The sequence below is a fragment of the Mobula birostris genome, chromosome 3 (assembly GCF_030028105.1).
Source record: "Mobula birostris isolate sMobBir1 chromosome 3, sMobBir1.hap1, whole genome shotgun sequence".
NCBI lineage: Eukaryota > Metazoa > Chordata > Chondrichthyes > Myliobatiformes > Myliobatidae > Mobula > Mobula birostris.
In genome coordinates this window covers 157,384,448-157,397,951 of record NC_092372.1, presented here as the reverse complement: position 1 = coordinate 157,397,951, position 13,504 = coordinate 157,384,448, and the positions used below count along the sequence as shown (strand labels likewise).

The 13,504-nt window shown below is 41.3% G+C and overlaps 1 protein-coding gene across 6 annotated transcripts in view; it reads right to left on the bottom strand.

The window, feature by feature from the left end:
• The window catches only part of ddc (dopa decarboxylase), a 103,015-nt gene that overhangs the window by 29,827 nt on the left and 59,684 nt on the right, over positions 1–13,504 (bottom strand). For all 6 annotated transcript variants that reach the window (XM_072253562.1, XM_072253563.1, XM_072253567.1 and 3 more), the window contains exons 7-10: positions 12,928–12,994; positions 11,336–11,430; positions 8,520–8,587; positions 8,122–8,198 (exon numbers count right to left, since the gene is read on the bottom strand). In XM_072253562.1, the coding sequence (XP_072109663.1) occupies positions 8,122–8,198; positions 8,520–8,587; positions 11,336–11,430; positions 12,928–12,994 (307 nt within the window). The remainder of the gene's footprint in view (positions 1–8,121; positions 8,199–8,519; positions 8,588–11,335; positions 11,431–12,927; positions 12,995–13,504) is intronic.

The window sequence follows — 13,504 nt, the reverse complement described above, 5'->3', positions numbered from 1 at the left end:
TGAAGAGGAATTGCTTTATCAAGTGAATCTGTGGAATTTGTTATCACAGCCAGCTATGGAGGCGGGGCTATTAGGTGTACTTAAGGCAAAAGGTTCTTGATTAGCCAGGGCATGAAAGGTTACAGGGAGAAGACAAGAGAATGGGGTTGGGAGGAAAATAGATTAAACTAACATACAATATCATTTAACATGTAAAAAACAGTGTTCAGCAAGCTAGGCTGGTTCAGAGTATAGAGCTCACAATTATTGAGGCGGTATAAATACTGTAGATGAATTGAATACTTGGAAGTTAGTGAGAACTGCATATCTGGAATTTATGAGAGCATAAGATTATAAATACTCTACAAGTTTCTACACTTTGCAACATGAGACGGGTATTAACATGTAATTGCCACAATAATTCCAGATTGACAGATTCTTTCTTATGTAAATACAAGAACCCACATGAACCAATGGTACAGAAGAACATACTGCATCACTTAGAGAACCTTAAGCCTCTTGCCTATTTCACTCTCTCCAACTACTCTCTGCATAGAGTGGATTCTCGTTAATCGGGCCATTGGTTGATAGGAGGAACTGCTAATTTGGGGCTACTCTTAAAGGACACAAACTAATCGATAAAATTGTGAGGATTCCATGCCACTAAATTGGGACAGAAGACTGTTTGCTGAACAGGTTCTAACTAGTGTCGGTCGCACGTGCACTTATGTGGCCATTAGACACCACACCATAGAACAAGCAGTTTTTAAATAGCATCAGATGAGTGCATTTGTGTTCAAAAAGCCATTTCTGCCATTGATAGTTGGCAAGAAATAAGCAGTAGGACAATTCGGAATGGTTTTGCTCATTGTGGTTTCAAGCATTCAGGCTTAGAGAGACGAGAAATGGCCAGGAGTCGAAATGAAACGATTTCAGTTCTTCAGCAAGTTAGGAACTACAAAGAATTTGAATGTTACAATGAAAATGAAGATTTGGAGGATGCAGTTGTCGTAAGCATTGTATGAAGGCAGTCCATAGTCTGCACTGATTTTGTTAAATCAGAAGAACACAGCAGCATACACTGGATGAACTCCTCTGATAAGTATTAGGAGCTAATACACAGTTTTATAGTACTGTAATAGCATTGAGAATGTTCTGATGTGTTCCATATTTCATTTAAATACATTATTTGTTACTCGGTTTAACTTTTTATACCTTTTAAACTATCTCCATGAAAGTTCGACTAAGTGGGTCAAAACGCACTGGTCCTGTTGTGTCCCAATTAACTGGAATCTACTGTATATCATAAACATATTAGACAATTACACAGTACACTACTTTGCCCTTTTTATGAAGAAATAGAGATTTACAATATTAATAGAGTTAACTCTTCAACGGATTTTCTTAGTCGGTTTTCTTTCTTTCTTTCTTTCCCCTAGAGGAATTGTGTTGTTTGTGTTGCTGGCCAGAAAGAACAACAGTCTACAACTCAGTGAATTCTAATGAATTGAGGACAGTGGAGGCAGCCAGACCATTTGGCTTTGTTCTTGCTGTGTGCTTGGAGATGCCACTTTGAGAACCTATTTCACATCCTCCATTTTGTGAGATGAAGTTGCTTGGCTTTCTATGTTTTTAAGAAGACACAGTGATGCTCCAGGTAATCTGTGGGATAAGAGATCATTTCCAAATAAGAAGATATTTGTGAGATGTTCTTTGGTTGGATATAACATGCAGGTTTTTGACTGTTGGAATCAGTATCTGTCCTGCATGAATCAAGCTCGATGCTGATTGAGAACAAAGAGCAAAGGACAAAGAGCACAAATTATTGACTGTCACTTGCTGGGAAGAGGGCAGTAAATCGATGCTGGCTTGGAGCAGAGCCAATAACAAGGTGTTAAAGGTCAGACACATGACTGACCAGTGACACTGGAATGAAATAATTGAATTGATAGGGACTGAATATAAATTTTGGCAAATAAACATCGCAGATGCAAGCATAAGTGACCCTGCATGAAACACGTGGTGAGTGAATTGGGACTATGAGGTCAGCATAGACTCCTTTCCCCGGTAATAGCTTTGCTCTTCTTTGACTATTCAGGAGGGTCAGGGAAGCTTAGTGGGTGTACACACAATGTATTTAATGCATGAATTCATGTACTTGTTAGTTTTGACAATAGAGGTACTTGTTGGTAAATACAGATCTCTCTGTGCCTCTCTGATCATTATTACAAGGGGTGATTCTTATAACAGTGTGTCCTCTCCAAAGTGTCAACTCTCGTAGGATTGCTTAACTCTCGTAAATCTCTTGCAGGAATTAAGTGAATTACATGTTTGCGTTCAACACTCTTCTATTTTTATAGATGATGATGCTTCCATTCAAGTTGCTCAAAACTCATTAAAGTCCACAGATATTTAAGAAGGGAGGAGGAACAAAAATGAGTAACCAGAGGTCTATTAGCTTAACATCTCTTCTTGACAGGGTACTAGGGTTTATCAGAATAGTAAGCCACCTTGAGAGCTTAATGTAATTTATGAAACATAAGCAACACACATAAAAGTTGCTGGTGAACGCAGCAGGCCAGGCAGCATCTCCAGGAAGAGGTGCAGTCGATGTTTCAAGCTGAGACCCTTCGTCAGGACTAACGTTAGTCCTGACGAAGGGTCTCGGCCTGAAACGTCGACTGCACCTCTTCCTGGAGACGCTGCCTGGCCTGCTGTGTTCACCAGCAACTTTTATGTGTGTTGCTTGAATTTCCAGCATCTGCAGAATTCCTGTTGTTTATGAAAGATAAATCACTTTTCACTGATTTGTTAGAATATTTCGAGGATGTAACAAGCAGACGCTAGTGAGAGGAAACTGGAGATTTTGTGTATTTAGATTTCAGGGACATTTGACAAGGTGCTACATTAAAGACAAGTACAAATGGATTGAATGTTAGTTAGCAGAAAGAAGACAGAGTCTGAGTAAATGTTTTTGTTTTGCAGGCTGGAAGAATGTAACTGCGGCAGTGCTCCAAAGAATAGTACTTGACCTTCAATTATTTATGACCTGGAAGATGGAAAGAGTGCAAGATATCCAGGCTTGTTGATGACATGACAATTGGTGGTAAGGCATGAGGCATTAAGGGTATTGAGACTCTGAACAGGGTATGGATAGGTCGAGTGGTGAAAACTTGGCAAATAGAATTTCAAGAAGGAACATGTGTGGACAAGCACTTTGGTAAAAGGAATCAAAAGGCAGGTTATTATCTAAATGAAAGAAGATTACCAATGAATAATGTACAGGGGGATTTTGAACTAAAACAAGAGCATTTGATGAACAGAGGGAACCAGGTGAGGGGAAGGGACTTGGGAGGTGAACACACTGAGGATGTGGGCCACATCTTCCATTCCCCTCCCCACCTGGTTTTATCTGCTCAACATTTCCTCTCCGTCTAGTACCACCTATAATCTAACAGCTCGATCTCAGCCCACCCCTCCTTCGTATTGCAATATACCAGCAATCGTTCCTCCTCCCTCGAGGTCCTGACGCAGAGACTTGACCAGAAATCTTGAATTTGTACAGGAGCTCCCTAAGTTGAGCCTCCATAACACAGGAAAGGCCTGTAAGCCACATATGCAGCCAAACTTCTAGTCAAAAGCAACCATCAGGATGTTGATTAAATTTCAATGATGATTGGTTAGATTCTCTCTCATTGAAGAAGATTATTGTACAGCACTCTGTGCATAACTGCTACGTACCCAAATGTTGCCCTGATCTTGCTGTATGCAAGCATGGACTGCTTCATTTGTGGAGGAATGTGACTGAAAATGAACGTTGTGTGATTATCAGTGAACGTCCCGAGTTCTCACCTCATGACAGTGGGAAGGCTATTAATAAAGCAACTGAGGGTAGTTGGGGAAGATCTTAGGGTCTCCTGCGGTGATGTACTGAGGCTGGGATGACGGACTTCCAACAGTCATAACCAGCTCCTCAGTGTGATGTAGAAACTCTGCAGATGCTAGAACTCCAAGCAATATACACAAAATGTTGGGGGAACTCAGCAGGCCGGGCAACATCTATGGAAAAAAAGCACAGTCGACATTTTGGGCTGAGACCCTTCGGCAGGGCTGGAGAAGAAAAGCTGAGGAGTAGATTTAAAATGTTGGGGGAGAGGAGAGAGAACCACAAGGTGATAGGTGAAACCTGAAGGGGGAGGGGTGAAGTAGAGAGCTGGGAAGTTGATTGGTGAAAGAGATAAAGGGCTGGAGAAGGGGGAGTCTGACAGAAGAGGGCAGAAAGCCATGGAAGAAAGAAAATGGGGAAGAAGCACCAGAGGGAGGCAGTGGGTGGGCAAGGAGATAAGGTGAAAGAGGGAAAGGTGGGGGGGGGGGTCATTACTGGAAGTTTGAAAAATCAATGTTCATACTATCAAGTTGGAGGCTACTCAGATGGAATATAAGGTGTTGTTCCTTCAACCTAAGTGTGGCCTCTTCATGAGAGTGGTGGAGGCCATGGATAGATATATGGGAATGGGAAGTGGAATTAAAATGGATGGCTACTGTGAGATCCCGATTTTCCCGGCAGACGGAGCATAGGTGCTCGGCAAAGCAGTCTCTCAATCTATGTTGGGTCTCACTGATATACAGGAGGCCACATCGGGAGCATCGGACACAGTGTATGACTCCAGCAGGCTCACAGGTGAAGTGTCGCATCACCTGGAAGGACTGACTGTTTAGGGTGCTGAATGGTAGTGAGGGAGGTGGTGCAAGGGCAGGTGTAGCACTTGTAACGATAAGTGCCAGGAGGGAGATCAGTGGGGGAGGATGAATGAAAAGGGCGTTGCACAGGGAGCGATCCCTGTGGCAAGCAGTAAGTGTGGGGGGGTGGGGTGTGTGAGGAAGATGTTCTTGGTAATGGGATCTCATTGGAGATGGCGGAATTTGCGGAGATTTATGTGCTGAATGCAGAGGCTGGTGCAGTGGTAGGTGAGGAGAAAAGGAATCCTATCTCTGGTAGGGTAGTGGGAGAGTGGGGTGACAGCAGACATGCGTGATATGGAAGGGTTGCAGTTCACAGTGGTAAGCAAGTTATCAGTGAGTAAGAATCACTGGAAGGCAATATCATTACACTTACCATCACTTTTCTGATGATCGAGAGTAGGCTGATGGGGTTGTAATAAACTTGACTTGATTTGTCCTCTATTTTGTGAGTAGAACATACCTGGGCAATCTGTACTGCCCTCAGCACATCCTTCAGGTTTTTTTTTGGTTGTTAAGGAAAATGATGCAAATGATGCATCCAAAGAGCTTTTACAGGTATATTAAGAGCAAAAGGATTGTAAGGGATAAAATTGGTCCTCTTGAAGATCAGAGTGGTCGGCTATGTGCGGAACCAAAGGAAATGGGGGAGATCTTAAATAGGTTTTTTGCATCTGTGTTTACTAAGGAAACTGGCATGAAGTCTATGGAATTAAGGGAAACAAGTAGTGAGATCATGGGAACTGCACAGATCGAAAAGGAGGAGGTGCTTGCTGTCTTGAGGAAAATTAAAGTGGATAAATCCCCGGGACCTGACAGGATGTTCCCTCAGACCTTGAAGGAGACTAGTGTTGAAATTGCAGGGGCCCTGGCAGAAATATTTAAAATGTCGCTGTCTACAGGTGAGGTGCCGGAGGATTGGAGAGTGGCTCCTGTTGTTCCGTTGTTTAAAAAAGGATCGAAAAGTAATCCGGGAAATTATAGGCCAGTAAGTTTAACGTCGGTAGTAGGTAAGTTATTGGAGGGAGTAGTAAGAGACAGGATCTACAAGCATTTGGATAGACTGGGACTTATTAGGGAGAGTCAACATGGCTTTGTGCGTGGTAGGTCATGTTTGACCAATCTATTAGAGTTTTTCGAGGAGGTTACCAGGAAAGTGGATGAAGGGAAGGCAGTGGATATTGTCTACATGGACTTCAGTAAGGCCTTTGACAAGGTCCTGCATGGGAGGTTAGTTAGGAAAATTCAGTCGCTAGGTATACATGGAGAGGTGGTAAATTGGATTAGACATTGGCTCGATGGAAGAAGCCAGAGAGTGGTGGTAGAGAATTGCTTCTCTGAGTGGAGGCCCGTGACTAGTGGTGTGCCACAGGGATCAGTGCTGGGTCCATTGTTATTTGTCATCTATATCAATGATCTGGATGATAATGTGGTAAATTGGATCAGCAAGTTTGCTGATGATACAAAGATTGGAGGTGTAGTAGACAGTGAGGAAGGTTTTCAGAGCCTGCAGAGGGACTTGGACCAGCTGGAAAAATGGGGTAAAAAATGGCAGATGGAGTTTAATACAGACAAGTGTGAGGTATTGCACGTTGGAAGGACAAACCAACGTAGAACATACAGGGTTAATGGTAAGGCACTGAGGAGTGCAGTGGAACAGAGGGATCTGGGAATACAGATACAAAATTCCCTAAAAGTGGCGTCACAGGTAGATAGGGTCGTAAAGAGAGCTTTTGGTACATTGGCCTTTATTAATCAAAGTATTGAGTATAAGAGCTGGAATGTTATGATGAGGTTGTATAAGGCATTGGTGAGGCCGAATCTGGAGTATTGTGTTCAGTTTTGGTCACCAAATTACAGGAAGAATATAAATAAGGTTGAAAGAGTGCAGAGAAGGTTTACAAGGATGTTGCTGGCACTTGAGAAACTCAGTTACAGAGAAAGGTTGAATAGGTTGGGACTTTATTCCCTGGAGCGTAGGAGGATGAGGGGAGATTTGATAGAGGTATATAAAATTATGATGGGTATAGATAGAGTGAATGCAAGCAGGCTTTTTCCACTGAGGCAAGGGGAGAAAAAAACCAGAGGACATGGGTTTAGGGTGAGGGGGGAAAAGTTTAAAGGGAACATTAGGGGGGGCTTCTTCACACAGAGAGTGGTGGGAGTATGGAATGAGCTGCCAGACGAGGTGGTAAATGCGGGTTCTTTTTTAACATTTAAGAATAAATTGGACAGATACATGGATGGGAGGTGTATGGAGGGATATGGTCCGTGCGCAGGTCAGTGGGACTAGGCAGAAAATGGTTCGGCACAGCCAAGAAGGGCCAAAAGGCCAGTTTCTGTGCTGTAGTTTCTATGGTTTCACTTGATGTTTTGATGTACATGTGATAAATAAATGAATCTCAATCTGAACCTAGAGGCACAGGTGTTCTGGAGCACAGGACCTCGTTACTATAGGTGGCCGGATATCAGGTCACATCTCATTCGCTGAACCCAATGTCTCTCAAATGTTTCTTGGTATCTTCTGGAAATGAACTGAATTGGTTGAAGGCTGGCTTCAATAATAGTGGGAATCTCAGAAAGAACCCTAAATGAATTATCTGTTCTCTGATACCAGGATACCTGGTTCCAGTCATACATACCAATCCATAGTTAGGGAATTATCTGTAATGGCTCTATCTCCTGGCATGTGCTCCCCTCCCCCATTCAGTCAATAACCTGAATAATATCACCTGAAGATATCACATCATTTTCAACTTTTCTTTCGTCCTCTTTAGTATGCCTTTTCCCCCTCTTCTGTGTCCTTGTAAGATTAGGTATACTGCCTTGAGTCCTAAATAAACTTTAATTTTGTCAAGTTAAATGCTGGCAAGTTACTTTCTTCACCATTGCAGAAATTCCACTCTCCATATATTGATTTCACCTTTCTAATATCAGTTATTGTTGATCTTTATTTGTCTGTCATGATTAAAAACAGCAAAACCCTGCATCTAGCTGTGATTTATCCACAAACAAAACAGGACGTTCTCTGGGAGAATAATCACACCCTGGAATTCGCAGATACACAAGAGCTGCAACTATTGAAGAATTTTAGTGTCATGGTATGGATCCAGATAAATGATGAAGATTGGCTGGCCTTGTCACAATCACAAAATATTTCTTGCACTACCTTACTTTCCATTTTTCTATTTTCTATTTATGATTTATAATTTAAATTTTTAATATTTACTAATTTTTTACTGTTTTTAATGTTTTTAATTTTTAATATTTGTAATCCAGGGAGCGGGAAGCGCAAAATCAATTATCGCTGTGATGATTGTATATTCTAGTATCAATTGTTTGGCGACAATAAAGTATAAAATATAAAAATATAAAGTATAAAACAATTCATTGGAAAAATACCTGAGTCCTGATGATCATGTTTCAGGTAAAGAGGATCCATTTTAAAAGCTCCAATAATTTCTGATCTTTTCTTCACCCTAAAAGTAACAAAATGTTTATGATTTGATCTATTTACTTGAACCATTTCAAGTGTCATAACATAAACATGATTTAGTGATGGAAGAAGGTGTTCACATAAAATCATTTCTGATCTTAAAAAGATGTTCATTGAAGAAACAACTGAAGATTTTGGACACAATGACAACATGTACTAATATAACAAATAAAAAGTTAAACCAATATTATTGGAATAAATTGTAAATGCAACAGATCTACTCAGAAGAATCCTCCTAAAACACAAACTTTAAGCTGAGCAGTGTATGTAACCTGTAAATTGAAGCATCATGTGGACAACTTACCACATAGCTGAGCAATCAAAATTCACCAAAAGCCATTTGTGAGGATTAAAGTTGAAAGAATTGGAAAACTGAGAAAGGAAGGAAAACAGTTAAATACTTGTGTACTGATTGAAGGTCTATTACACAATGTCATTACTGCACTGGAAGGAAACCATACAATCGGCACAGACAGCTGACATGAAGTTAAGTGTTGCACATTTGTATCCTGACAAAGTGATATTAATATTGCAACTTGTTGCATTGTTGCATCAAGTTAACTTAGCTAAATCCACAATTCACATTCTAGGAAACCAGCAGCTTGTGAGATGCTGATATGATTTGTTGTTTACTTGGCACTTTCCCAGAAAAGGGAAAGTGAAAGGAGTATTGCTTAAGTTTTGTCAATCAGAATTGGCTGGTGTTTACAGGTGAGGAAATCGAGGATCCAGTTGCACAAGGTGGTATTGAGGCCGAGGTCTTGGAGTTTATTGATTACCTTTGAAGGGACTTTAGTGCTTAATGCAGAGCTGCAGGCAATGAAGAGCATCCTGATGTATCCTTTCGGCACCAACCCGTCAATTGCACTCAAAACCTGCCTTCAATGTAAGTACCTCATTCTTTAAATATGGAAACAAAACTGTACACAGTGCACCAGGTATGATCTCAGCAATGCCCTGTAAAATTGCATCATTACTTACTAATTTTACACTCTGTACCCTACATAATAAAGGTCAGCATTCCATTCGAGTTTCATGTACCAGGGCTTGATAATTTCCTGTTTCATTCTTTTCTTAAGTGCACATTAACCCACTTTATGCTCCACCAGGCAACCTGTTGCCCACAAACCTCATTTCTCTGTCCCCTTTAGCAGCCCCTTGGTGTCCTGCTCTCAAGCTGCTAACCCACCTATATTTTATCATCAGCAGAGATGAATTTCATGGGTAATGCCTGGAAGTGCTGAGCGTGAAGCTGGCGACAGGACTCCATACAAAATTACAGGCTTTCTCCACTTATTGTTCACCAGCAAGCAGAATTTAAATCTAGTTATTCCCCTTTGAAATGAATATTTTGAACACAAACTGTACATGGAAAGCAGAGGTTCCAAGCAAAAACCTGAAAGAACCCAGCGACATAATAATTTATTACTGTGGTTTCCCTTATTAGCCCTAGTATTGCAGTTTTTGCTCTTCTTTGATCTTACACCGGCTGGCAGATTTCAATATGAACATTCTTTTTGAAGTGTAGATGTCTAGGGTACTGTTCCTAACTGTGATTCAGGTAGAACAATATTTTCTCTTCATTTCATGTTGATTTCAGGTTCAAGTTTAATTATCATTCAACCATATACAATATGAATTCCCATCAATACAGCCAACAGAAACAGCATTCCTACAGGGCCAAGGTGCAAAAAAAACACAGTACCAACAGTCATACACAGCACAAGGCACAGATAGCACATACAGTATAAGATAGCAGTAAACTCCAGCCATACGAAAAATATTTATATAGCCCACGTCCCTGAGTGGCATGCCCTGCAAATTGATGGTGCATGGATGCTGTTGACAAGACCAAGCAGTTCTTAGCAGACTGCAGATGAACGCCTGCATGCAGGCAATCTAGCTTGTCTTCCACCGAGTGAACACTGGAGGGCAGCACTGACAGGAGGGCCAGACACAGCCCAGCATGGACGCCACATTATCTCCGGTGTCTCTCCCTCCTGTTCTGCTGCAACAAGCAAGCCCGTGGCGTGAGGCTTAGTCCTCGCTATAGCTGAGGCCACGCAATTCTTTCACCATTGGTCTTGTCAGCAAACCAGTGAACCGGACTTGCAGTGTTTTACATTTCCAACGTCCAACAGGATCTTGCAATCACAAGAAAGATGGTTAGGTTGCATGCCATCTTTGTGCACCACATTTGATGCCTCTCTTTAGCAGACAGCAAGACGGTCCACACCAAGTCCAGCTCCTCTGCTACACGTTGAAGGGGTAGACCTGCAATACTTGAAATTTTTAATGTTCAGCAGTGTGTTGCAATCATAAAAAAAGAATTTAAAAAAGACAAAAACACCTCTGCTTATAGAGGCTGTTAAGTCAGAGTGCGCTGCCAATTTAGCAGAAGTTTACTAACACACTCATGCCAGGAGTTGTGGTTTGTATAGTCATCAAAATGCTCTGCAGTCCTGGATATCTAAATCCTGGTAGCCATTTGTGATGTACAGCAGGCTCAGAAGGCACCAAATCAGTCAAAACCAGCAACTAGCCTTTAAGTAGCTGATGATCATGTAATGTCACTGATGAATAGGTTCTTCCTGTTGCTGAGGAAGCATTCAGCATCTCTTGGTTAAAAGAGCGCAGTGGCACACTACATGGTACACTATGAAAGTCATGTTCTCTCTACTTGGCATACTGCTGCCAAGCATTCAAAGTGGGCATATTCACAGGGATACCACATCATCGCTTTGCTATCCAGCTGATTCACCTCACATTCTTCATATGCCATCATTGAGTGATTTGGGGGTCTAATTATGGATTTGCTTGGACACAAAAATTAAAATCTGATCAAATCCCAAGCATGGACACTACAAAGCCGTACAAACATGAGTACTTAATTTTTTCCCAGATCTAATCCAGCTATTGCTGTGGTGACATACTCTTCATGTGCCATTAAACGTAATCAAATCACCCTGACATGAATAGCATTCTAAGCCAGGATCAACACAAACTGAACCTGACAGGTCTAGCCAGCCCTGCTGGGCTTAAGTCAAATGGTCAGGCCCTTTGTCTAAGCACACTCATACGACACGTTCAAAATAGTACACCAGACACCAAAGCCCTTACCTCCACTCCATTTAAAAGAGGTCTGAATTCTGGACAGATGAAAGCACTTCCTGCGTAAGCTGCGTCGATGTGCAGCCAGATATTTTCAGAATTACCTGAAATATGACAACTTCAATCAGAAACGAAATGACATTTTATACTTTACACAGTGAAGCAAATGAAATAAATATTTTACAATAACATTCAGACATGCTAACAACATAATTATGCCAATGAAAAAGAAAATCTTGTATCTGTTGAATGCAAAAATAGATTATGTGAAGCTTTCAAATCGTCACAAAACTCCATCCAGTTCAATAATGCCCTTCAGTGTGTGAAATCTGCTGCTCTTATCTGGTCTGGCTATGGATCACTCCAGAATTGCCTGTTATTATCTGTTGTTCTGTAACAGCCTCTCAGAAGGCTTAGCAAACCAGTTCTTTGAAGGGACAGTTTAAACAATAAATGCCAACTCTGCAGCAATAAGCATAATTCAAGACTTCACAACCAATGAATTACATATGGTTAACTTGTTATAACATACAAAGTTCTAGCTGCCAATTTCCCCAAATCAAAGTTCTAGTAGCAGATTATTTTAATGATGTCAGAACACAGAACAGTACAATGTTATGCCCACACTTCAACCTACTCTGTGGCAATCTAATTTTTTCCCTTCCACATAGCCCTCCATTTTTCTTTCAGAACTGAACACAATACTCTTAAGTGTTGCCTAACCAGAGTTTTATAGAGCTGCAACAATACCTTGTGGCTCTTGAACTCAATTCTCTGACAGATGAAAGGCAACAAACAATATGCTTTCTTAACCACTCTATCAACTTTGAGGGATCTATGAATGTGGACCCCATGGTCCATCTGTTCCTCCACACTGCTCAGAATCCTGCCGCTAACCCAGTATTCTGCCTTCAAGTTTGAACTCCTTACTGTGTCACATCACACTTTTCCAGATTGAACTCCATCTGTCTTTCTTAGCCCAACTTGGTGTCCTATCAATGTTGAGGGATAAGTTAGACTGGAACATTTTATTCTGTTCTCTGTTGAATGGTGCTTGGTATTTCTCACAGCCCAGGATTTCAGTTTGCATCGTACCTGAAAAATGCCACCTTTGCTGTTCAGCAGCAAGTGTGAGCTTGGACTGTGTGCTCGGCTGGTCACAAGGGAGATTAAGTATGTGTTTGCTGGGCAATGGTGACAATGAACTAAGGCTAACAACTTCAATAATTCAATATTTTTTCCTTTTTCCAATATCTCATGTGTTTGCAAAGTCATTGGCGTATCCTAGAAAGTGCTACTAGTCTGGTAGCCTATAACCTGCTTTCAAAACAACATTCCCAAGCGAAGTATGTTGAAGACAAGCTCAGGTACTCTGCCACGATCACTGAGAATGGTGGTGCTTCTCCACAGAACTATCTGCCTGCTTTCACTATGACCCTGTCCAAACTTGCATATTGATAACCTTTCAGAAATATACAAATGCAAATAATGCATTGTGGACCAGAAAGAAAAGAAAATACTAGAATATTAGTTGTGTCTTGAACTTAATGGATATACAGTAAGCAAAATTCCAAAGTAAATAAATGCTTAAACATTCTTACAGATTGGTCCTAGCTCCATAATATTGTCAAATGAACAGGAGGAAGTGGTACCAAGTGTTGCACAAAGCTGTGGAAAGAAAGAGAAGAATTTAAAATGTATTGGCAACCAGAGCATTCAGAGTAAAAGGAAGAATTCAGGAGAAATATAAAAGGCCAAACTTAACACTGATAAGGTAGACTGTGTTTTCTGAAATTAAATTGTTGAGGAGTTTGCAGATGGGTGCAAAGGATGGCTCGGAGTAGGTAGCCACGTTGAAAATTTAATGTTACATCATAAGTGATAGTAGCACCAGCCAACTGGCTAACTATCAGTCAACTCTGAAAACCCTGTGAACCAAATGCTCTTCCAGAGACAAGACATGCAAATCCAAATGCCAGAGAACCACTCTCACTTCACTGGGTGGGATGTCAACTTGTCTGGTATTTGCTGCACACCAGATCGCTCTTCCATGGTAGCAGCAATTGAGCCTAGAGTCAAGAAGACCACAGTCTTAGTTTTGATAGCACATGGCTGAATTGCAGATGTCAGAACTTCCACTGCACACATGTCTGCCAGCTGGCCACTGGCTGTGTTGCA